The sequence below is a fragment of the Oncorhynchus masou genome, chromosome 6 (genome assembly GCF_036934945.1).
Source record: "Oncorhynchus masou masou isolate Uvic2021 chromosome 6, UVic_Omas_1.1, whole genome shotgun sequence".
Lineage (NCBI taxonomy): Eukaryota > Metazoa > Chordata > Actinopteri > Salmoniformes > Salmonidae > Oncorhynchus > Oncorhynchus masou.
Genome location: NC_088217.1, coordinates 37,860,056 through 37,887,234, shown reverse-complemented (window position 1 = coordinate 37,887,234; position 27,179 = coordinate 37,860,056). Strand labels below are relative to the sequence as shown.

The following is a 27,179-nucleotide window of genomic DNA, read 5'->3' as shown; positions in this document are numbered from 1 at the left end:
ACGGACCCCCGGTTGAATACCCCTGATGTCGTTATATATGGCTTCTGTTGACATTTTAAGAACGTTCCAAATGATAAAAAGGTGTCATTATACAATTTGATCAATAAATTATTCTGTTTCAGAATCTGTAACATCCTTAACCCCTGATCTTGATCAAATTCCATAATGACACTTTTTTATGATTTGGAACATTTTTAAAATGTCAACAGAAGCCTACAATACCCTTGATGTAGTTATGGCTTCAGTTGACATTTTTAAAATGTTCCAAATGATAAAAAGTGTCATTATAGAATTTGATGTCACCTGTTAAATTAACTTTAATCAGTATAGAATGGCTGAAGGGGAGAAGGTTTAAAGAATGATTTTTAAGCCTTAAGACAATTTAGACATTGATTGTGTATGTGTGCCATTTAGAGGGTGAATGGGCAAGACAAATGATTTGAACGGGGTATGGTAGTATACGTTCCAGGCGCACCAGTTTGAGTATGTCAAGAACTGCAGCACTGCTGGGTTTTTAATGCTCAAAAGTGTCCTGTGTGTATCAAGAATGGTCCACCACCCAAAGGACATCCAGCCAACTTGACACAACTGTGGGAAGCATTGGAGTCAATATGCTTTCGACACCTTGTAGAGTCCATTCCACAACAAATTGAGGTTTTTCTGGGTGCAAAAGGGGGTGCAACTCAATAGGAAGGTGTTCCTAATGTAATTTGGTAGGCTATTTAATTATTTTAAATTATATCAGGACAATATCTTCAAATGATGTATAACTATTGTAGAAGAACAATCCATAGCCCCATGTAGGCTATGCTACCCATTATATCCATTGCAGTGGTAATTACAGTCACCTACAAAATTACTGTTACCCTTGATAAATATTTGCAAAAAAAATGTATAAAATAGATTATATACAAATACTGACCTATATTGTATACAAAAAAATACAATTATAAGATGTTATACTAATACAATTGTTCAGGTAAAGAATGTTTAACAAGTAAATACAAAATCTCAAAAAGATTGGTGTCAAAATTATTGGCACCACTAAAGATTCTCATAAATAAAATAAAACAAAATAAAATATGCATTAACATTATACTTGTTTAAGTTAATCTAAGTTAAAGGAAATGTATTGCGGTCTTCTATGGCTTCCTGTTTTACTGATATATTAAAATGTACAAATGTAAAATCTATTTTTCATCCATCACCATTGAGAAAGGCAAATAACTCACAAATGAAAAGAGCTAAATGGTGGTTGACTTTCACAAATCAGGCAATGGGTAAACCCCCCCCCCCCCCCGCCCAATCTACAATTGCCAATAAACAATTTGCATGTGCTGCTGTAAAATATTCTCTAATGAGAGCTATCGACAAACGTAGATGCCTGGAGCCTGCTAAACCATATTGGCACTTGGATTGGAACCGGGTGCTATGGTCAGATTAGTCGAAAATAGACGTCTTTGGCCATGCACACCAGTTGTGGGTTTGGATGCATATGCAGAAAAGAACCTCTCATACCTACTGTAAAATATTGGTGGTGGATCATTGATGTTATGGGTGTTTTCCTTCCACTGGTCCTGAGGATCTTAATAAGGTCAATGACATCATTAACTCTACCAAGTACAGGGGCCTCATTTATAACCTTTACGTTCATTGTACACTAAATATCTGCATGCTACATTTCTGAAAAGACTTCACGCTCACAAAAACATTGAGTTTTATTAACTTGGCGCATGCCATGTTTCCCGTTATAAATCAGACCTGTTGTAAAATTGTGCGCGCTTGAACGAGCATTATAGCTCCTCCTGAAAAATGCCTATCATTCACCTTCTATGGTGACATTGAGCCCTTATTTGCTATATAGTTGGGAAGTATTGGAATTACACCAAGACAGCATCTAAATATAATGGGAAACTTGATTCGCTTCTTTGGAGGTGTTTGCAGAATGTTTGATTTTGCAGTGACACTTGCTGTATCTGACCGTTTCTGAAAGACAAACACATTTGCAAATTGTTGTGGACCTGTAAACAGACTGTTTCAACTTTTCCCCAAACCTAAACATGCTGCATTCTGAAACATTATATACTCAGATTATTTTTTTAAACTTCATTAGGCCTACTTACAGTTGTAACCTACACTCTTCAATGCAAAATATCAACTGACTGTTCACCTGTTAAATTCGACTGTATGCTATATACCGCACTCCATTTCGAATGCATAGACCAAAAAACGTGACATTTTAATAGCTTTTCTAATAAACCCATGGAAATTAGAGATGCACGTGGTAATTTGTTTTATGGCTACTTCGGGAATATGAACTCATCATGGCCAGAAAATGTGAGCAATTTATTATGCAATGGACATGATAGGTAGGCTGTATGTATTATGTTTATTGATTCAATATTTTCTACAAGAATTTGACATCAGATGTAGGCTAACAAACGGCAATGGGAAAGGTGAACCAACTGTTGTACTGTTAAAATGTGGATGGATCGCATAGAGCAAAATACTTGAATTAGTTTTTATATTTACTACTGTGAAATGGGTCAAATTAAATGAGCGATGGGACGAATGGTAGCCTATCCTAATTTGTTGGAGGCCTATGGCTTTTTCGAGTATGAAACCATCACAGTCAGAAAATGTGAGGAATTTATAATGCAATGATCATGGAAGTGAAATGAATAACAAGAAATAGAATAACTTTAGAAATATGTCTAGTTATTTTAGAATGCAAAGATAAAATAAATCAATTTTCGCTCTTCTCACTAATGGCAAATAATTGCATCTTGTTATTATATTTAGCTTCCAGTTTTTAAAATATTTATGAATAAGAAATTCATCATGTATTCCCCATTTGCACAAGGCTATCAGGCACAAGGCTATCAGGCACAAGGCTATCAGGTACAAGGCTATCAGGCACAAGGCTATCAGGCACAAGGCTATCAGGTACAAGGCTATCAGGCACAAGGCTATCAGGCTACTTGGGCCTTTTTGCAATGCAATATTTCAACCACTAGAAACTGTGCGTAGGCATGGTCTAAAGTTTGCGGGAGGAAAAGAAGATTTTATAAATGCCAACATTTGCGTGAAAACTGGCGCAGGCATGTTTTGTGGCCTATTTTGTGCGTGGGTTACACAACGTTTATAAATGAGGCTCCTGGACATTTTAGTCAAAAAACAGGTTGCCTCTTCCAGGAGGCTGAAACTTGGCCACAAGTGGATCTTCTATCAATACAATGACCCCAAGCACACATACAAATCCACCAAGATATGGTTAATTGACCACAGAATCAACATTTTGTAATGGTAATCTGTCTGCTAACATGAACCCCATTGAAAACCTGTGGTTTGAATTGAAGAGGGCAGTCTATAATCGCAGACTGAAGGATATCAAGGATCTGATCAGATTCTGTATGGAGGAATGGTCTAAGATTCCTCCCAATTGCACGGAACAATCATAGAATGTGCCCTTATCCTCGTAAGGGGAGGGTGCTCAAAGTAGAGCTGGGTGATATGGGCAAAAATCCATGAATAGAATAGAACGATAGAACATCAATGTGCACAACTTTTTTTTAAATTACTTTTTATACTATGGCTACTAGCTTTGTTGTTGTAGATATAAATTGTCTTAACAATCACCCATATTAGCAAACTTATTTAATTGAAAACTTAAATGTAAAACATTTCTCTAGTATAGGCTACTTATCTTAATTAACTATATCAGCAAAGTGGTTGGTTGCTATGGTTGGTGTCTATAAAGTATTGAAAACAGGGGGTGGCAATAATTTTGACACATATCTTTCTGGGATTTTGTTTAAAGTAATAGTTCAACCAAATATTTTTCTCTGAGCAAATTATAAATGTAGATAGTTTAGACCATGTATGGCATTGACCTTCGGGACCTTGGGTCATTAAACGAGATGCATGCATAGTGGGCTTTACTTGGAGAGCAGCAGTAACTTTGCTCTGCCTCTGGCCTTATGACCACGGGCAGCATCAGCTGTGCCTGCACTGACCTGTGCAGCTTGACCAGCCTCAGTCCTCCTTCATAACACACTGTGGCATATCTCCTCCTTCCTCTCTCTGTTCTATTACAACTATAGGTTCCTCTTTGGGTAGGTTTAGGCAGCAGTGGATACCACTGTTTCTAACACATTGCCCCTGAATTGAAACTGGTCTGCTGAATTGAAAACTGCTCTGTTCCCACATGTAATTAAGGAAACATGTAAATTAAAGAAACACTTGAGTGAATGAGAGATACAAAGTATATTGAAAGCAGGTGCTTCCACACAGGTGTGGTTCCTGAGTTAATTAAGCAATTGAAACATCCCATCATGCTTAGGGTCATGTATAAAAATGCCCAGTTGGCCATTATTTTGCCTACCATGTCAGAAGAAGAGATCCCTGACTTTAAGGGGTATTAAAGGAGCATAAGGGGTTTAAAGTGTGTGTGTGTCTCAGTCATCAGATCTCAACCCAGTTGAACACTTATGGGAGATTCTGGAGCAGCGCCTGAGACAGCGTTTTCCACCACCATCAACAAAACACCAAATGATGAAATTTCTCCTGGAAGAATGTCACATCCCCCCAATAGAGTTCAAGAAGCTTGTGGAATATATGCCAAGGCACACAATGCCTTATTAAGACACTTTATGTTGGTGTTTCCTTTATTTTTTCAGTAACCTCTACCTGCTGCCATTGTCTAGAAAGTAATGGCCTAGAACTAATTGTTTTATTGTAGCCGAAGGGGCCCTCATATCCAATCACATGAGCAGGCTATATCTGAAGAAAAGAACACAGTTGTAACTTGCAACCTGTTACAAAACATTTGTGGAAAAAGCTACCATTCAGTCTAATTTTAGACATCCATTTCATTGAAACAATCCATTGGCTCATCAAAGGAGCAATACCCCCCACTCACTCGGTGGCGATAAGCCATTGCGCACGCATGTGCGTTCAACATCTGCATGTGGTAGGCTAAACCAGTAAGGCTCGACCTCCAAGCGCAACTTTCTACGGGATGTATGGCTGCATCTCTTTTGGAAGGTGTGGGATTGACTCTGCTCCTCACTCTGTTTGAAGTGTTACCGTGATGCGTGTGTTCATTTTTTTCTCCAGTAAATTGGCTACTGGTTTTGCTTTCGCTAAAACATGCGTCAATGTCGCTACATTTCTACGGATTAATGCATACGCAAAATATTGATACGTTCAACACAACGTGAATATGGATTTTATCTTTGTTTCAATACTTTTTATATTTATCGACGCGATTTACGCAGTGTCCCGCTATGGAAATCTCCAACCATACATGTACGTTTTTTATCAGCTGTCGTTGTTTTGACTTACATTGTTCTTGCATGATAATACATTTTACAGTCACAGTAGCCTACATTATAAAACTTCTGGTAAAATTTCACTTGTTACTACTGCTGCTATTTATTTGAGCTTGACATATAACCCAAATCCAATATCTTTTGACATATTAAACAATTTATGATTATTTTACAACTTTCGTTAGTTGAAATATTAGATTTTAATATTAATTTATCAATTCATATATATTCAAATATTTCATGTTTTACTCTAGAGGTGTTTGCATTGAAAGGAGAAAAATTGTGTCCTATACCTGGGTGTGCATAGTTAAACGACACAGACAACAACCAGTCAACTCTAAGGCTGTATTTTGTACATTTCTCATAAAGGAATGTACCTTGAACTATGACAGTGTTGTCATAATAATACTCTAGTTTCTCTCTCAACATGCACTGTAATGGTATACCTTTACATAATTACACATGATCTCAGGGCGGATTAATGATGCAGCATTCGTGAGACGCCTCTACAGTTTCCCTATAATGGAGAGCATGCCAGAGTAGCAGGTGAAATAAGTCAGAGATGAGGGGCTTCTGATAAATCTGACTTCATGAAAAGGATTATATAAATCTCAGAGATTTTTAATTGATCAGCTGTAATGACCCTGTCATTGCCTTATAGTGAGAAATAATGAGTATTCTTAGAGGGCCTTTAAGACCATTACTGTAAGACCATTACCATGAAACCATTACCAAACCATTACCATGAGACCATTACCGTAAGACCATTACCATGAGACCATTACAGTGAAACCATTACAATGAGATCATTACCATGAGACCATTACCATGAGACCATTACCGTAAGACCATTACCATGAGACCATTACCGTAAGACCATTACCATGAGACCATTACCATGAGACCATTACCGTAAGACCATTACCATGAAACCATTACAATGAGATCATTACCATGAGACCATTACCATAAAACCATTACCATGAGACCATTACCATGATACCATTACCGTAAGACCATTAACATGAAACCATTACAATGAGACCATTACCATGAGACCATTACCATGAGACCACTACCGTAAGACCGTTACCATGAGACCATTACCGTAAGACCATTACCATGAGACCACTACCGTAAGACCATTACCGTGAGACCATTACCGTAAGACCATTACCATGAAACCATTACAATGAGATCATTACCATGAGACCATTACCATAAAACTATTACCAAGAGACCATTACCATGATACCATTACCGTAAGACCATTACCATGAAACCATTACAATGAGATCATTACCATGAGACCATTACCATGAGACCACTACCGTAAGACCATTACCATGAGACCATTACCATGAGACCATTACCATGAGACCATTACCGTAAGACCATTACCGTAAGACCATTACCATGAGACCATTACCGTAAGACCATTGCCAGTCTAGGGCTAGTAGATCCAGTATTAGCATCACCAACTGAAGGTTTTTACAGACATATCAGACATACAAACTATTCCAGAGACGAGACACATCTGGAAATGGAATTACAGAGCTACTCCTAAATGATTAGACATACTGCACTTTCTGCTGCTAGAGAGGTACTGAAACACTTCTTAATGTTAGAGGGATGGTATGGCACATTGAGACGGTTTTAGATGCTTTACAATGCAGGGAATATGTTGTGATGGAATCTATGGCACCTGGTTTAAAAATTTAAAAAATAGACAGCCAAATCAGTTTGTATGACCATGTATTCTTCTCTTCTTTGGTCAATATTTTGACATACTGTCGTATCAGGTACTGTCTTAGTGAATGTTGAATGATTGAGTTCTTGCTGCAGGCAGTGTCTTGTGCTGCCATGTTTAGCGATATAAACAGTAATGCGTGAGGAATTCCCCATACGTATTAGCAGACAGTGTGGGCACTCTTGTCATTTTTTACTTTAAGTAATCCCCACAAGGGTGTTGCACTATACGGTACAGTAGGGCAGGAACAATACCAATATTGCGATAGAGGTTTGTATCGTGGCAAGGAAACAAATATGGAGCGGGTGTAATGTCTTTAGGAAAACAGCCCTAACGTTAAACACCAACATCATCATTATTTTCATCCAGAGTCACATTTGGTTTATTTCCCCATGCTATAGGACACAATATTTTAGAAATTGCTTGATTTGTTCAATGTTTTTTGCCGCTGCCCTCTTTCAGGCCCAACGTGTGTGCAGAGCGGGAAGTGATGCTCGTTGCCCAAAGGCAGCCCTGTGTGCAGGCCTTCACACGTATGGTCAAGGTCTGGAAGCAAGGCTGCCTAGGACAGAACTGGTGCATGGGATACGAGAGAAGGTGAGTCCTGCTCTTAATTCAGGCATGCATCCATTCCTCTATCCATCCATTCCTCTATCCATCCATTCCTCTATCCATCCATTCCTCTATCCATCCATTCCTCTATCCATCCATTCCTCTATCCATCCATTCCTCTATCCATCCATTCCTCTATCCATACATTCCTCTATCCATCTATTCCTCTATCCATCCATTCCTCTATCCATACATTCCTCTATCCATCCATTCCTCTATCCATCCATTCCTCTATCCATCTATTCCTCTATCCATCCATTCCTCTATCCATCCATTCCTCTATCCATCCATTCCTCTATCCATCCATTCCTCTATCCATCTATTCCTCTATCCATCCATTCCTCTATCCATCCATTCCTCTATCCATCCATTCCTCTATCCATCCATTCCTCTATCCATCCATTCCTCTATCCATCCATTCCTCTATCCATCTATTCCTGTATCCATCCATTCCTCTATCCATCCATTCCTCTATCCATCCATTCCTCTATCCATCTATTCCTCTATCCATCCATTCCTCTATCCATCCATTCCTCTATCCATCTATTCCTCTATCCATCCATTCCTCAATCCTTCCATTCCTCTATCCATCCATTCCTCTATCCATCCATTCCTCTATTAAATCAAATAGCACTTTATTCATCACATGCTTTGTAAACAACAGGTGAGTAGTAACAGTGGAATGTTACTTACGGCCATTCCCAACAATGCAGAAAGTAATAGAAAAGTAAAACACGTAATAATAAAAGATACCCACAATGAGTAACGATAACTTGGTTATATACAAGAGGTACCAGTACCGAGCTGATGTGCAGGGGTACGAGATAATAGAGGTAGATATGTACGTGACAGATAGTAAACTATCAGCAGCATATGTGATGAGTCAAAACTTTTTTTTGCAAAAAGTGTCAATGCAGGTAGTCTGGGTGGCTATTTGGTTAACTATTTAACTTGGTGCATTGGTACCTCTTGCCATGCGGTAGCAGAGAGTACAGTCTATGACTTGGGTGGCTGGAGTCTTTGAAAATGTTTAGGGCCTTCCTCTGACACTGCCTGGTATAGAGGTCCTGGTGTACTCGGGTGTCCACACTACCCTCTGTTGCGCCTTGTGGTCAGATACCAAGCAGTTGCCATACCAAGCAGTGATACAGCCAGTCAAGATGCTCTCAATGGTGCAGCTGTAGAATTCTATTGAGGATCTTAGGACCCATGCAAAAACATGTCAGCCTCCTGAGAGGTTTAAGCCTTGTCGTGCACTCCTCATGACTGTGTTGGTTTGTTTTAATAAAACATTATATCAAATAGCTTAGCAATGAGAAAAATGTGGTCGGCTTGAGGATAAATTCAGCCACTATTTATTGTTGAACTCAGTGAGTTTTGTCTGGCTAATGGCTTACAAAAATGGGCTGCAATATTCAAGGTAAATTAAATCCATCTTGAGAGACTCCTCTGGTCTCCTGAAGTGCTCCTTGCTGCTTCTTTCTCTCTCTGTGTCTTTTTTTTGTCCCACACAATGATATCGGGGAGGGGAGTCACATGATATCTCAGACAGCACTGCCCCGATTTTGACCAAACTTGGGTGAATGATGCGTCTTGCCATGAAGATCCGGCATTTACAAAATTACGCTGATTGGCCCAAGATGGAAGCTGTAGTAATGAACAGAAATGTGTTAGTCACACGCGATATATCAATTGGCCCAAGGGGGGGCGCTGCTTCATTCGTGGGGGACAACATGTTTACTGTTGCCTTGTTCCCTTTATTTATTTTGTATATATTTTATATATATTTTAACATTTTTATTAGATTTTTTATATAAAAAAAAAATATATATATATAAAATAAAATTAAAGTAAATTATCAATTTTTTTGTGATATCCAATTGGTAGTTACAGTCTTGTCCTATCGCTGCAACTCCCCTATGGACTCGGGAGAGGCGAAGGTTGAGAGCCATCGAGAGCTTGCTTAACCCGAAAGCCAGCTGCACCAATGTGTTGGAGAAACAACTGGTAACCAAAGTCAACTTTCAGGCGCCCGGTCCACCACAAGGAGTCACTAGCACACGATGGGACAAGGAAATCCTGGCCGGCCAAACCCTCCCCTAACCCGGACAACGCTGGGCCAATTGTGTGCTGCCTCATGGGTCTCCCGGTCAAGGCCGGCTGTGACACAGCCTGGAATCGAACCCAGGGCTGTAGTGACGCCTCAAGCACTGTGAGGCAGTGCCTAGGAATGCTGTACCACTCAAGAGGCCCTCAGACAGTCTTTCTTGAGACATTGTGCAATATATGTCCATTGCGCTGCAAACAATTTAAACTTAGTCTTGAATGATGCATGCCAAGTTATACCAGAGATAAGAGACTGTTGCTATTGCAACCACACAACACAAATGCTGTTTCACTACTATGAACGAACTCACAAACGGCTTTTTTTGTTAAAGCTCTCAAGAGCTGTTGTCAACTACATATGATAATCTGCTTGCATCTGCCAATTTGTTGGCTGTCCAGGATCCAGACGACTTGTCCCTATCGCTTCCTATACAGTTAAGCTCTTTCTGTAACATGTTGAGTCCGGCAATTAAGGAGGATGAGATGCTCAATTAAAGATGTTGCTGAACTGCTGTATTTGAAGCACCACTGCCTTCTGCCCAGTTTCCCTGATGTTGCCAAGGCAATCAAGCTGTTTTTACCATCCCTGTAACTTTCGCTCCTGCAAAGAGATTGTTTTCTAAACTAAAACTCATAAAGTACTACCTATTAAGCATTAGGCTCTCAGTCTGATATGCGGTTTTGAACATCTGAGTAAGTTCCACTCATTGCACTGGCACCGTTGTAGCCTTGACCACGGCATTTGTTCACCAATATCCCCTAACTTTCAATCAGATTTTTTTATTTTTCAAGGCCTGAGGCACTTTTTCAGTCACATTCCTGAAGCCCAAGAGCAAAAACACTTAACTTCCTAATTCATATGGAAATTAAAAAGGTTTATGAATGACTTAGTGGTGGGTTACTGTCAAAATGATTTATTAAATTAAAAAAATTGACATCTATGACAGGTTCAAGGGCCATCAGAACTCGCATTGCGGGGGTGTCCGGTACACCAGTGGATCTTCTTTGTAGAAAAGAACATTGATGCTGTTCTTTTCCCCCTAGTCTATTTAGTGCCGGGTCTTATCCACTCTGTTTTTATGAGTCCTGATCGGCTTGTGGGCATTGTAGAGGGAAACAGAAGACACATACGTGTCCTGGGAGCCTTATCTTTCAGTGATGGGGTTATAATATTTTGAGGCTTAAACAGTTCAAAAGACAAAGCCACATTTGTAGGAAGAAAACAGAGTCGTGACCCCTAGTTTGGGAAACACTGGTCTATTGCATGTATTACCTATGGATAATTCTGTGTTGTGCAGTTTTTTTTGTCTTAACAGTAATCATGTCTAAGCTGTTTAAACAGAGTGCTTCATCCTCATCCCCCTAAAGAACTGGCAAAATCTCTCTCCTCTGGTTCCTCTCCTCTTCCCTCTTTTTTGTTCTGTAATACAGTAGCCCTCTCATATAGTGCTAAGTGGAAGATGTAGCCCAGCTCTCCAGGAGGGCTAGCTGAGCTAAGAATAGAATATGTTTCTAAACACTTGTGGATGTGAATGCTACCATGATTATGGATAGTCCTGAATGAATCGGAAAAAATAATGATGATTGAGAAAGTTACAGATGCAAAAATATCATACCCCCAAGACATGCTAACCTCACAACTTTATAATAATAGTGGAGGTTAGTATTTTTTGGAAGGTATGATATGTGTGTCTGTAACTTTCTCCCTCGTCATTATTCACGATTCATTCAGGACTATCTGTAATCATGGTAACATCCACATTACTGTAGACGTGTTTAGAAACATATGCTATTCTTATTTGCAATAAAAGTGACTCCAAAATGACAATACATTGTATACCATTAATTTCTATTGGACACAAAATAATCTGAAACACAACCAAAAAAAACAGAAAATGCATCCAACAAGTTTGTAGATACACAAGCTTGATGTTATCATTGTGTGCTAGGAATATGGAACCAAATACTAAACTTTTGACTACTTTAATACACATATAATACACATGGAGGGGGGACTATGTACACAAAGTGCTGTAATCTCTCAACGGTTCACCCGATATGGATGTAAATACCCTGAAATTAAAGCTGACAGTCTCCACTTTATCCTCGTAGTCATTGTATCATTTCACATCCAAAGTGCTGGAGTACAGAGCCAAAACAACAACAAATGTGTCAATGTCCCAATACTTTTGGAGCTCACTGTACCTACTGTATTTAGCAGAGGCCAGGTACATACCTATGAGGGAGAGTCCTGCTGCTAACCCCTGACTCTGTCTCTGTGACTCACGCCTCACTCTCTGGGGAGTTTTTTCAAAGTGGCGTTTAGGCTTTCTTCATATATTTACCGCGTTACAAAGACACAGGCAGCTTTGAAGGCAGCCAAAGCTTCAATTACACACCATAAACAAAACGTTTTTCCACAACGCTTAATGACCGTGGAGCCATGAGAGGGCTTCTAAACTACAGGGTTAGACACCCTACTCTGAAGTTCAGTCTGCCAGTCTCACACTTTGAAAGGGGTTACTTAAAAGACTGGGAAAATGTTTACTGACTATTATACTTTGTGACTTTGTGACCACAAACACACACCTTGACATTGTGCCATAAATCAGAACCTCAAATGATTTTATAGGATCAACAGACCTTGATCTAGTGTACTAGCTTTGTATTATCTGATTTGTATTAATTGATAATGTCATGTCTCCCTTGATAACAGGACAGCGTATTACACAGCATACAGACAAGTCTACAGACAAGACTACCGGACGGTTTGCAAGTGCTGTCCTGGATGGTCTCAACTCAACGGAGAGGCTGGCTGCTTGTATCGTATGTCTTTCTCTTTTCTTCTATTGCTTCATATTACTGAGGTTTCCAGTGTTAAAGTATAACAACCACCTAATGTTTCAAATCAGTTTATTGTTATCAGCATACAGAATATGTTTATTAGTACAGTACAAATGTAATCTTTCTTGGGAGAATGCTCAATTACACAGGAGTCGAGGTTATACTCGATAGGCACGTGAGAGGATAGAAGGGTGCCTTAAACTCATCTCTCACCCTGGGTCAGGAGCTGCGGTAGTTGGGAAAGCATTCAGGGAGAGGTTGTAAGGTCAAGAGGTACTTAGGCCATCTACTGACTGCACTGTGCAGCTGTTATGAGTCAATGTCAGGCCTTTCTCAGTGCAACAGTGTGACGTTCACAGCCAACACTGGGCGAAAGCTCCAATGTGTTGAATCATGTTGAAAGCTTATAACCAACTGTTGACATTTTTGTTAAACCAGGTTTGCATTGCAATGTCTTGTTTTACATTCTACCAAAGACGACAATGAACTTACAGACATGTTAAAGTGTTAAGTGACCAGCAGACCTAATTCCCTATACATCTGTCTCAACTACACTTGGCTCGACAGGGCTCCTTGCGTCCTGAGATGGTGTGGGTTTCTGCAGCCAGAGAGCAAAGGCATGGCTGAACAGGTGCTCCTCATTGTTCAGTTGGGTTTGCCAATGTGCTGACTGCTTCCTGGTGTAGTTGTGGCTCCACAGTTGAATCTTGGCTCACGCTCACATAGTCATGCACCATATTCTGAGTCAGCGGACTCAGAGGAGTGGTAGTAACTGGTGGTAAAGGTTGGAGGCTTGCACCATGGACCCGAGTAAAACTGGCTCCTGTGCCACAACTAAGGTTGCACATTTTGGAGAATATTCAGAGGTGGAAACTTTCCGTGGGACTTAACGGGAATATATGGGAATTAACAGGAATATATGCAAATGAATATTAATACCATTTAAATTTAACGTTTTTTTGCATTGGATAGATTTACCATATAATATGAGGACAGAAACATTAACCTTTTACCTTATCATAAGTAGACATAATTGCAAATGATTAAATCCTTCCAATAGAAATTTTAAAAAAGCAATTACGAATTTCACTGTAATTAAATGAGTTGACTCTTCACTTGGGATGATTTCACTGAACAACAAAGGAAAGGGAATATTGAATGATCCCCAATGATCCATTACATCTCCCAAAAATTGTTCAACATACTCTGTAAAATGGTAGTTTAGACACTGAAGCTTTGGTTGTCTTCCTCTCAGGCTTCCATGTCTTTTCCCTGTACCTCCTCAATGTCCACCTCTTGAACATCAGACTCTGAGGCCTCAACTTCACTGTCACTTTCCAAACTTGTTGAGGATGGCTCGTTGTCAGGCTCAAAAAGCCTCAAATTTGCCCAGAAGGCCACCAATTTTCAACCCTTGTATTGGTCAGCTTGTTGTGTGCTTTGGTATGTGTGTTCCCAATCAAGGACCAGTTGCTCTCTGAGGCGACTGATGTTGGTGGGATTTGGAGGATGATGGAGGCAACAGGGGAAAGAGCCTAAGATCCCCAAAGTCCCTTCCACCAGGTGGCTGATGAAATATGTTGGCATGACTGCCATATTGCATCTCCATCCCAAAGCTCTTGCTTGGAAGTGTACTTCGCCAGACTGCCAAGAACCTTGCCCTCATCCAGGCCAAGGTGGCGAGACACGGTAGTGATGACACCATAGCCCTTGTTGATCTCTGCACCAGACAGGATGCTGTTGTACCCCAGCATATTTGGGGTTCAACATGTACGCTGCAGCGTGTATGGGCTTCAGGCAGAAGTTTTCACGCTCTCTGATGTATTTCAGAACTGCAGGTTACTCTGCTTGGAGCAACAGTTAAGTGGGCAGGGCAGTACGGATTTATTCTCTTACATCTGCAAGCTAAGTCTGAACATCAGACAGGATGGCATTTTCTCCCTCAATCCGTGCAATGGCTACTGCTATAGGTTTCAGGAGTTTCAGGCTGCTTACCACTCTCTCCCAAAATACATAATCTTGGAGGATTCTCTTGATGGGGCTGTCCATATCGGCAGTCAGTGATATGGCCATTTATTGGAGAGACTCTTTCCCCTCTAGGAGACTGTCAAACATGATGACAACATGATGGGGGTGATGTGAGGGTAGGACTCCCTACTTTAGACCAAGCAGCCTTCATGTTCGCAGCATTGTCTGTCACCAGTGCAAATATCTTCTGTGGTCCATCACTGAATACTGCCTTGAGCTCATCTACAATGTATAGACCAGTGTGTCTGTTGTCCCTTGTGTCTGTGCTCTTGTAGAATACTGGTTGAGGGGTGGAGATGATGTAGTTAATTATTCCTTGCCACGAACATTCAACCACCCATCAGACATGATTGCAATACAGTCTGCTTTCTCTATGATCTGCTTGACCTTCATTTGAACGCTGTTGAACTCTGCATCCAGCAAATAAGTAGATAAAGCATGTCTGGTTGGAGGGGTGTATGCTGGGCGAAGAACATTCAGAAATCTCTTCCAATACACATTGCCTGTGAGCATCAGAGGTGAACCAGTTGCATACACAGCTTGAGCAAGACATTCATCAGCATTTCTCTGACTACGTTCCTCCATTGAGTCAAGAAAACTTCTGATTCCAGGATGACCATGAGCTGTTGCTATTGATAAAGTTTCTGAGTCATAATTCTCACCTCGAATAGAAGTAGAGGGGCTTTTGTCAGAGGTTACTTGTTGTGAGCACTGAGTGAACTTTATGCACTTGGCCAGATAATTCTGCATCTTTGTTGCATTCTTCATATATGATTTGACACAGTTTTTGCAAATATACACAGTGTCATGCCCTGATCTGTTTCACCTGTCTTTGTGCTTGTCTCCATCCGCTCCAGTTGTCGCCCATCTTCCCCATTATCCCCTGTGTACTTATACCTGTGTTTTCTGTTTGTCTTTTGCCAGTTTGTCTTGTTTGTCAATCTTACCAGCGTTCGTCCTGTCAGCTCTTGTCTTTTTCCCTGCCTCTCCTGCCTGTCCTGACCTTGTACCCTCCCGCCTGACCACTCTGTCTGTCCCGGACCTTGAGCCTGCCAGCCGTCCCGTACATTTGTCCCACCTATGGATTATTGACCTCTGCCTACCCTGACCCTGAGCCTGCCTGCCGTCCGGTCTGCACTTGGATCTTACCTTGACTCCTAATACACAGCTTTTCTTTCTACATTAGCTGCAGTGAAATGTCTCCACACAACAGATAGTGCCCGTGGCATTTCCTGTAAAGATTGGATTTTATTTTTATTGTGAACAAATACAATTCCTTGTACAGATAAATAGTTATGCAGTTAAATTGAACAACTCCTTTGTAAGATAAATGTTTTAAAATTAAACATGTATGGAAACAGGTGAATTAACACTCCTCAGTTAGCAGGCTCAAGTAAGCTAAAACCCACATAGTAGCAAAAACTAACTAGCATAAATTGTTAACAAGTTAGAAATGATTTAAACACACTTTGCTGTAGGCTACTATTTATTAGTTAACCAAAAATCATGTATGTCATATAAAGTATATTCACACCGCCAAGTATTGTAATCAAAACTTACCAGAAAGCATGAAGTCCTTGGCTCAAGACAGTGTAGTAGTGGGGCCTCAATAGCATCTCATTAGTGTGCAAGATCTTGAAAATCAGATGTACATGTGATTGAAGACTGCACTGTACATGTGATGGAAGAATGCAGAGGGTTGCAATTCCATTGAATGGTGGATAGTTTAACCAAAATATGCCACCAGACCTAGAATTGCCTTATGTGTATCCCACCAAAAATGTTCACTGTTATAAGCTAACTTTTTTGATGAGTTTAAGTAAAATACCCCAAATTCCCGGGCTTAACTTCCCGTGGAAAATTTCCGGGAAAATTCCAGAAATTTATTAGAAAGTTTCTGACCCTTTGCAACCCTAATCACAACCAACCAACCAACCAGTGGTGACCTGTCATTCAGTGCAGGTGAGGCAGAACCCCACCTATTTTGAACTCCAACTGTTTAGCTAATATATAGTACCAGACACAGCTACTCATTCAAGGGGTTGTCTTTAGTTGTACTATTTTCTACATTGTAGAATACTCGTGAAGACATCAAAACTATGAAATAACGCATATGGAATCATGTAGTAACCAAAAAAGTGTAAAACAAATCAAAATATATTTCATATTTTAGATTCTTCAAAGTAGCCACCCTTTGCCTTGATGACAGCTTTGCACACTCTTGGCATTCTCTCATATTCACCTGGAATGCTTTACCAACAGTCTTGAATGAGTTCCCACATATGCTGAGCATTTGTTGGCTGCTTTTCCTTCACTCTGCGGTCCGACTCATGCCACACCATCTCAATTGGGTTGAGGTCGGGTGATAGTGGAGGCCAGGTCATCTGATGCAGCGCTGATTAACTCTCCTTCTTGGTCAACGAGCCCTTACACAGCCTGGAGGTGTGTTGGGTCATTGTCCTGTTGAAAAACAAATGATAGTCCCAAACCGGATGGGTGCTGCCATTAAGTTACATTAGAAGTACCCATCCAAATTACGTCAAATCACATTATATCTACAGTAGCTTTGATTGGACTGTCAAGATCATACTTTCAAAATCTTAGATGGAGGCCAGCAGTCATCATCATGAATCAAGTCGACAATATACCGGCAAATCCTTTTCAATCGTTGTCATATGAAGAGAAATTACGAAGATAAATTATAGATAAAATGTATCGGTGCTCATCGGCCATTGGCCATAAACATTACACAACAAGTTGGAAATAACAAATTCAACAATGAGTGGTTTGGAAGGAATCGGTGGCTAACTGCAAGTATTGTAAAGCAATCGCTAGCAAGCTATTCAGTGGATTGGGGGTGTGGTCCAGGTCTGGGTTTAAGGGTCTCTTTTCCAAGCTTAAAAGGATAAACATTCAACGCCATGGGCCAGAAGAAGTTGAATACTTTGGCCATGCTGTCATTCCAGCATGACTTCTGCCGCGTTCAAAACAACTGGAAACTCGGAACTGGGGAAATCTCAGACTTCAGTGAGTTGAAGACAACTGTGAACTGGGAAAAAACAAGCTCCGACTGGGAAAATGCATTTTAAACAGTCATCCAATTCAGAAATCCAAGTCTGGAATCCAACCTAAAGATCACTAACGTCATGATTCAACCTTGTTTTTTTACGAGTTCACAGTTGTCTTGAAAGCTCCATAAATCTAGAGAATGCCAGACTTTGATGACAAAGTTTGATGACAAAATGTTTCCCACGAAGGACCGCTGCGCCACCTTCATGTTCAACAAGGTGAGTACAAACATGTATTGTATGCTGCAGCATAAATTATGTAATATCCCAGAGAGATATGTATACTGTAGCTAAGAAAGCAATACTAAGTAAATGTTTTGTAGTAAAATGTTAGTAGCCCATGTATCTCACCCTAATATTTTGGTCGATTTTCCCCTCATAATTTAGCCTAGTGTTCTGACTTGGTGGTTTGCATGTAGTCTAAGGCCTGTTTAAGAGAAGTATCATCATCGGATATTGTAAAAGCTTTCATTGCCTGCTTATATGAGCCCTTTATTTATCCTGTGGTTCTGACTTGGTGTACAATGAGAATACTGTAAGAACAGCCTATGTTCTGAATTCTGTCGCTGTACATTTCAAAAGTGCTGAATAAATAGTTGTATTGACTTTGTCTGTCCTAGCTCGCTCAATGTTGCCTCTTATACACTGCCAGATAAGGCTCTGATAGCCATGTGAACTGGTGGTAAGGTTTTGGGACTGCTGTTGTGACTCTGCTGTTGGGACAGCTTTATGTAGGTCTCCCCAAATCTAATCCTTTGATGATGGATGGGAGGGTTATGGGGATCTGCTGGGCTAGGTGCCACGGTAACAGGAGAGCACAGTTTCTCTAGGGCAGTGGCTGAGGCTGGGTTAGCTCTGTTGCTGAGGCTGCATGAGGCGGGCAAGAGGCATAAGACTGGGGCTGGGGGTGAGTCTGCTGCTGGGCCTTGTGCTGAACATCTCCGTGTGGACAGGCTTATCCCCAAGCCAGTGAGACCTGGCAGGGCCCTTTGATGGGATTTTACAGCCTATGATTGGCATTGCGTAACCTGCATACTTCAGAGAGCATCCCTGGAAAAGCCCCCGTAAACAGCGTAGGCATCACTATCCCTACCAGTCTTCATCCCCTGTGTCCAGGCCCCGGGACCACCCTGTATGCTGTATCTAGCCTCCTCTCACGCCCGTGGAGCATGCTAATGTCTGGGACAGGCGCTGGTGGGAAGAGGCTGGGATGGGCCGAGGGGGCAAGAGATGATCCCCTGGATGTGCCTTTCAGCAGGGTCTCATTATGGGGTCCATGCTTTCCTCAAAGACCTCTTTGTCTCTGGTTAGAATGTTACAGTATTAAATTATCCAGGGAAGCATTAGGCTGTCTGCTCAACCCCTGAGATTTGGTTTGTTTTAAAACACCACACAAAGAAACATCTTAACAGGCATTCCCCAGCGCTGCCCGGTGTCTCCCTCACTAAGTCGCAGGGTTTTGTTTTTCTTCTGCGTGACAATGTCGGCTCTCTTCGACGCACGGCTGGGCTTTTATCTCCGTAACTTAAGACACGGCAGTACTTTGAGACGGGAAAAACTAATCACCCTTTTCTCTGAGCCATTGAACCAGGATAAAAGGAAGCTCACACCACAATCCACCCTCTCTCGCTCTCACACACTTAGGCCTGTGCTATCTCCAGTGTTCTTCATTCAACACAATTCAATCTATAGGACAGTGCATTTGACATCCAAGGAGACAGATCAGCTTTTTAGCAGAAACCGTAAAACATACAGCTTTTGTAGAGCCCCTGGAAACCCCAGAGATTGAAATGAGAATGTTGTGCATTAAGATAGTGATTTAGTGTCTGGCATCTGTGAGATGTGTGCGTGCATGCATGTGTGTGTGTGGTGTGGGTTCCTCTACTCTAATAAAAAGTTAATGTATGCTAATTAGACTAATGACCGGTGGTTATTGTGAGACAATTGAGCGGAATGAAGTCACATCATGGAGAAAAACAGCCCGGCACAGTGATGAGCAGTCATGCTAACAGCCCCCTTTCCAACCCTCTGTCTATCCCCCTCTCTCTTCTCCTTTTGGCTTACTTCTATCGTCCTCCTTCTCTCCCCATCTCTCGCCCATATACAGTCCAGCTGTTCACATTCGCTGTGGGCATTTTTCGACTTGCTGGTTCCACTTGTTGAGTTCTCCCTCATCCTCTGCTAAGAGATACTCTTATTTTGTCATATTTATGGATTGACAATTGTAAAACATTTGAAATATTTTGGTTTATTGTCACGGCTCCTGCTCTGTCCTTCCCCTTCCTCCCTTTTCCTAGTCGTTCTATTCCCTGCCTTCTAATCCTGATTTCAGATAGTGTGGGACAAGCATCCTATTGACATGACATAGTTAGGATTCTTAGACTGAAGTATCAGATGGCAGATGGTAGCCATTGCATGTAATCAAAGTTAAAGTGCAGACCTAATGGATTTAGAAGACATCGTCTTTGTCCAGTACATGCGTTAAAACCCAACATTTCGGTTGCATAGGCCTGTTTTGACTGAGAATCCTGTAGTGGTGCAATCATTAGGAACCTTTCCCACAAGGAGTGGGATCTGTGCACACTGACATGTGTTCGAACTGGCTTGAATTCCATTTGCCACTGTTTTTCCAAGTCAAGTGCACATGGAAGTGCATGCAAATGCTTCATTTGGTTCATCCATTGAAATAGGTTTCTTTTTGTGTTTTTGAAAAGCACCAATTGGCTTGATGACTAACTGACTCTCCTGAGGGTTAAAGTCCTTCTTTTGGTTCAATCCCAATCCCAACTAATTGACGACAAGCCCTGTTTTTCACAATGCCTGTACTGGTGGCGGTGCTTCTTGAGACTTCCGTCCGCATCTCCACTCTAAGGTCCATTCAAAAAGCTAAGTGTTTATCCCCAGCGAGTGGCCGCTGGCTGGAGAGTGGACTGGGACGGTCAAGAGTGGAAGTGGGCAGTTATGTTGATTGATGGCAACAATTAGTTTTGTGACAGGGGATGAAGAGCGGGGACAATGGCGCCACCAGTTTGAGCCCTCGTTAACTGCTGAATGGGAACTGGCCCCCTTTTGTGGCGGGAAAGACCAGGCTGGTGGATGTACACTTGAAGCAGGCCCAGTAACGGGACGAGGAGATTGGCTGTCCATGGGTGGTCTTTGTGTCTGTGTGGAGAAACACTGCATCCTGGGAACAGCTATGTCACTGGTCAAAGACATAAACAAACATGCATAAACAGGCCGGTTGTCCAACCAAGGCATGGCATGGTGTCTCAGTGTCACAGGGACCAAGCTCATTGTCTTGGGATGTTTTCATCTGGGTTTTACATGTCCATGGTAAACACAGTGTATGAAAAGCAGGAGTGTCAAATTTACCACAAATATTCTCCTCCACCCATGTGACTCTAGTACTGGTTATCTTGACACAGTTCTGTGATGTGACCGACACTCCCAGACAGTGAGACATTCTGATTCATTCAGTTTAGCCACCAGGTTTTTCCACTTCACATGCAGTCTGCATATCCTACCTTAAGAGATTTCCCTATTCAGAGAAATCCATCAAATTCATACTAAGATAAGTGATTTAGGATACAGGCTTGAAATATTTTAATGGTAAATGACAAGAGATTTTATTCAAAGGAAGGATAATTACACATTTTTGGAATCCCCTGGAACCATTTCTGAGTGACATCTAAAGTTGTTCTGATGACGAGGACCATCTGACAGTGCTCCCCTGGCCTGGCTCCTGTGAGAATCCTGTGCTTTGGCACATGTATCTGCAAAGCAGAACATGCCTTGCTGCCTCAAACTACAGTGCTGCGCTTCGTGCGTACCGATTACTAAACCAAACAGTTGGCGGCTGGGGCTTTTGTGCCTAACAATTACAGTAAGTCTGCTCCCCCTCTTTCTCACTCTGGGCGTTAAACAGATCAACACTGCCTAAACAAGCAGAGTCTTATCGTAGACTATAGAGAGAAACTGCCTATGTTGTGATGTGTAGGCCCTGTCAGAGGCTGAGCTGGTGACACCTGCTCCTTGGACTCCATCGTCCATCCGGTAGCGGTGCAAGTTATATATTTACAGTCTTTTATGTATTGCGTTGTCATCAACTCTGATTCTAATGTTAGACCATTGTAGCCTCAAATAGCCTGCCGTTCGTTAAATAGCCTGCCGCGTATTTGCTAAATATGTTGAACATGTTTGCAGTCCACATTGTTGTAATTGCTTTTCTTCAATATGGAAATACTTTGTTAAACATAGGCTATAGCATTCACACTGATATACGGCCTAGGCCTACTGTTAATTATAGTCTGGATATGGACATGCCAAATGTAGTCAATAAGCACAATTAAATTCAGTAGGCTATTGATAAGGCCTAGAAAAACTGTATAATTCAAATCAAAACTAAACAATACCTTATTTTAAACAGGATTAATACAGTTACATGCACCATGATTGCTCCCCGTGGGCAGGCAGGGTAGGCTTGGTTTTTAATCAAATTAAACAAAATGGGGGGAAACCAATAGTTGTTTGTTTGTTTCAAAATACGAGATTCACCAGCACAAAATGCGCATTTCTGTACCATTGGCACTGTACGTCCTCGCTTCCGCTCTCAAAATCCATGCTATTATTAACTGTGTTACCGTTAAGACCTGCTTTCTGTGGGTCTTAAAACTTCCAATTAGCACTGCACGAAATTGTCACTTTTACGCTTGTTTTTAGGGTCACACCTCAACTATTGGCACCGGGAGTTGGAACCCAAATTATTTTCCAACCGTTCCTTTCCGAACAGAACCCCTTCTTTTTTTTGTTCCGTTCCACTGTTCTGACAAGCATAATAAAGTTCTGAACCGTTCGAACTCGGAAAAAAGTAACCGTTCATATTGTTCCTTTTCATACATGCTTTATTACCAGTAAAATCAACATTGTTTTTACATTTAGCTCATTATTTTTTCCTAATTTACCCCAATAATTAGCACAGATAGAGCAGCTTGTTATGGAACAGGAAAACTGGTTGTTAAACGTATTTAATTGGTCAGATATGTGCAGGGTCTCAAGATTTGAAAATAACGGTTCTGTTCTTGGAACAATAGAGATCACTTTATTTCTGTTCTGGTTCTGTTCCTCTAAATGTTTTGTTATTTTCTGGTTTTCTGGTTATTTTCTGTTCCCTCAACCGGTTCCAACCCCTGATTGCCACCCCTCCCACCTCAGCGCAAGCGAGCTGATGTCAGTCAGGTAAATTGCTGAACCTGGCATTAGGGCTGGAAAATACCAGTGCGCCAGTTTTTACATGACGAAATTGCAAACTGACGTGAGTTTTACACTTGCGCCTACTTAATGAAAATAGAGCCCTCTGCCTCTGTGGAAGCAGATAATCCCCTCAGACAAGGTGTCTTTGTTACAGAGTGAAGGCAATCACAGAGACAGATGAGAGTGAGTCTTACGCCGTTCGCCACACTGCACGGCAAGTTAAGGAATTATTTCAAGGGAGATTAAGCAGTGTAAGGGGCAAGGAGTGGGCAGCAAGGGCGGGCCAAAAATGCCCTCCCTAGTTAGCTGCCAAAAAGTCTATGTCTATCATTTATGGAGGGGGAAAAAAACAATCCCCTTGTTTGCCTTATGGGATTTTGAAAACTTCAGGTTTGTTTGACCCCTTGTTTCCTTACCAGTGGTTTTCTCAGGCCATTAAAGAAGTGGCTACTTGTTAAACATAAAATGATGTTGCTTCCTATAGTCATGAAATTTTGCTCTCAGCACCTCATAGCCTGGTCAGAACAGCAGTAATCCTACTGTACGCTGTACTATAGATACAGCAGAACAGTGTGTGGGGACATGAAAGTCACTTTACGATTAGATTACAGGGATATACAGTCATTGATTTCACAGCAGGTTCTCACCAGGTCTGCTGAGCCAGCCTCTAACTTGCATTGCTAGAGTTACAGTACTTCCAATGGAGATCGGTGACAGAACCATCTGTTTTCTTTAGATGAATTGTCCCATCTCTGTCTCCTCTCCTGCTGATGTCACCCACCTGTGGGATGTGAATGAGATGAATGGCTGTTCATTATGAAGCTGTCCGGAATTGAGAGGAGCTGCTGTTTCTATGACACACAGCAGCTAATAGCTAGAGAAACCACCTGTCGAGATGACAACATAAAATCACATATTGGACATAATTTGGTTTTAATCGTTTTTCGAGGAAGATATTTATAGACTGCCAAACCCTTTTCTCCTTTTGTTGTCGCTTAAAAAAACTTGAATATCTTGTCAATCATTTTTATTGCTAATGTTGAATTGTGCACCACCTCTGATCTTTGGTTGGTATGTCGTTACAACGGGCTCATATATGGCTTCAAAAAGGAGAGGGATTGTAAATTGGTCTTCCAGTTGCCAATTGGATTAGATGAGCAATGAAATGCATTTTGGTAGACACTGCATCTCTACACCTGAGGAGGGATGGGATGAGAGCGGGCATTCCTGCCATGATTAGGTGACTTTACATCTCTGTCTGAGCCTAATTCCTGCCACTGCCAATATGGGTGTGAGAAAACACAAGCGCCAATCCTTCTAAGACTACACCCTGCTTAACGCATGCATGCACACACACACACACATACACACACACACACGCACACACACGCTTGGAGGTGAAGGAGAGATAGAATGTGAGTTATGTGACTGTATGGAATGCGATGCCTACACCTCTGTGCTGGATTCACGTGGCTTGGCTACCCAGTGTTTTGAGGTGTTTTCTTATTCCCCCCTAGATTCCACAAATTTCACACGTCTTAATGAGAGAAGGAATTTGACTCTGGGGATTTAACCAGATTGAACCGTTCTCTGTCCTAGATTGATTCACCCTGTGGTTCTCTGCCTCATCTTACACTAATACTACTGGATGCATGATCTTTGTCTGTGTGGAGACATGGGCCATATGTTCAGTTTAAGGGCAGATTGCTATGTGACCTTACTATACCAGTTTTGATAGATGGTCATATGGTATTACATGAGAACTATCTTGCGTAAGATCCTCACACATGCCAGTGAGAGAGAGATGGGGGTGGGGGGTTGACTACTGTATGTCCTTTAGCAGAGATGTAGCCTGTTTATCTCACTCAGGGATAAATCATCTCAGCTGATTCATCCCCCCCCCCCCCCTTAAACGCTTAAAGGGAGCTAACTGGTGGAGGGAGCCCTTTTAGTGTGGTTTGTTTAACATCAGGAGCATCAAATTCCCTTTGCAATCTGGTGTTAACAGGGCGCTGACGAGGCCCTGATAGAATGAGGTCAAACTGTCCTGAACTGCAAATGTTGACATCCTGTGACAGCACCCAGGTGTTTCTGCTCCTCTCATCTCTTCTCTTTCTTTCTCTCCATCTCTCACCCTGTCCATCCCATCCCGGTGCTGTTCTCCAGCGGTGTGCAGCTACGGCGTGTGCTTCAACGGGGGCCAGTGTCGACAGGGATCCCGCTCCAGCTCCCAGCTCTGTGATTGTCCTGCTGGCTTCAATGGGCCCAGTTGCCAGTATGGTGAGTACAGCACTCTCTGTTTAATGTAGTTCATACAGTATGTCCTGCTGTTCCTGTCTGTGTCTGTATGTATCTCTGGCCCCCCTCCATCTACTTCCATTATACAAGCCCTGTTGAACTACTTCTACCTTATCACTAGCAGACAGCATTTACAGTATCACTCTGTGCTATAATAACAGTGCTTCACACACAGTGGATTAATGGGCAGTAGTAAGTAGAGCAGGCATCTTATGAGCAGGGAAACTGAAAATCGATTGAAAAAGAGAGCAGTTTGTCAATTGATTAAAAACACATTTCTGTTTATTTGACCTCAGATAAGTGTTATTATATCAACCCAATCTCTTCACATTCACACTGAACTCAACTTGAGTGATCACATTTCCCTACGAATGAATGGGAGTCTCCTTACATCAACAGTTGCCATGTTGCCATTATGTTATCAGCAGCAGTTGTGGAAGTCAAGCCGTGAAAGCAGTACGTTAGAGTGGAGGATGTTGTTGTTTTTCTGACCACTACGCACGACAGGAAATTCCTTCAAGAGCTTGGCTTTCACCAGAGTCTCCTGTCTCTCATACAGTCTAGGGCTTCTCAGACACCCTAGATTGGTAGCCAACATCGGTACTCCCCCAAGTTCAAAGGTACAGCAAGTGGAGAACAATAGGAGTCCCCTTTATGAAGTGCCCAAACAAGACCCAGCCCAGTCTGACTAGGATCTCACAGCTCTCTCACAATATGTTAAACACGCCAACAACAGATGACAATCACACAGGGCTTTCCTCTGATGGGGCAGGTCCAGTACTGATATACATACTGCAAGCTGTCTACGATGGCTGATCTGATAGCTTCCATCTGTCTGTCTGCTTAAGCTGGAGACTCTGGGAACACACATTCTCAGTGAGGTGTGAGCACAGCTGGAGACCATTTGGTGGGTGCTGTCACAGGGCTGAGAGGGACTGAGGTGGTCTGTGGAATATACAGGGCACGCACACACGCACACACTGTATTCAAAGCCCATTGAGATATGCTGCCTGGTCGGGCATGGTCCGAGGGCTCAGGTCCTCCGAGAGAGAGAAAGAAAGAGAGAAGGAGAGAATTAGAGAACGCACACTTAGATTCACACAGGACACCGAATAGGACAGGAGAAGTACTCCAGATATAACAAACTGACCCTAGCCCCCAACACATAAACTACTGCAGCAGGGTAGTCTAGTGGTTAGAGAGTTGGACTAGGAACCGGAAGGTTGCAAGCTCAAACCCCTGAGCTGACAAGGTATAAATATGTCGTTCTGCCCCTGAACAGGCAGTTAACCCACTGTTCCTATGGCCGTCATTGAAAATAAGAATTTGTTCTTAACTGACTTGCCTAGTTAATAAAGGTAAAATAAAAATAAATAAAGATGACCTCTCAAAGGTCTTTAAGGGTCCAGGGTTAACATCCTACATAGTGGTCACAACTAGATTGCATCTAAAGAACAGTGAAACGTCCCAGTGCAGCATAGACATCTATGTGCTTTGATGTGGTTGATCCTGTGATCCTCCCTGTAGCTGCTCATCCGTTAGCCAGACCTGGACTCTGCATCCCAGAGGGCTGTGGTGAGAACGCATACCTCTCTGACAGACATGATCTATTATGGGATGAAGTGTGGAGGCGAGGTCCCAGCCCTGCTCCCTTTATCCCAGGGCTCTCACTCCACAGCTACCTGACAGAGAGCCTGCTGTTGAAGACCTGAACCCTTTGTGAAAATGATCCTGGAAAAGGCAGACAATCCAAATCCCATCTTTCAACCTGCTCTGTCTCTTTGTTTGATCAAGCTATTCTGAGCTCAGCCATGTTCTGTGATTTCACTGAAATACACTCACTGCTTAGTATCTTTCCTGTCTCTGTGATGGCCAGACATTTTTTTTTAC

General features: G+C 41.9%; 1 protein-coding gene across 1 annotated transcript in view; it reads left to right on the top strand.

The window, feature by feature from the left end:
• Positions 1 to 4,937: 4,937 nt before the first annotated feature.
• The window catches only part of LOC135542026 (multiple epidermal growth factor-like domains protein 6), an 87,205-nt gene continuing 64,963 nt past the window's right edge, over positions 4,938 to 27,179 (top strand). Inside the window, exons 1-4 of the mRNA XM_064968606.1 lie at positions 4,938 to 5,310; positions 7,546 to 7,680; positions 12,518 to 12,627; positions 25,158 to 25,271. Coding sequence (XP_064824678.1) covers positions 5,225 to 5,310; positions 7,546 to 7,680; positions 12,518 to 12,627; positions 25,158 to 25,271 — 445 coding nt within the window. The 5' untranslated portion in view covers positions 4,938 to 5,224. The remainder of the gene's footprint in view (positions 5,311 to 7,545; positions 7,681 to 12,517; positions 12,628 to 25,157; positions 25,272 to 27,179) is intronic.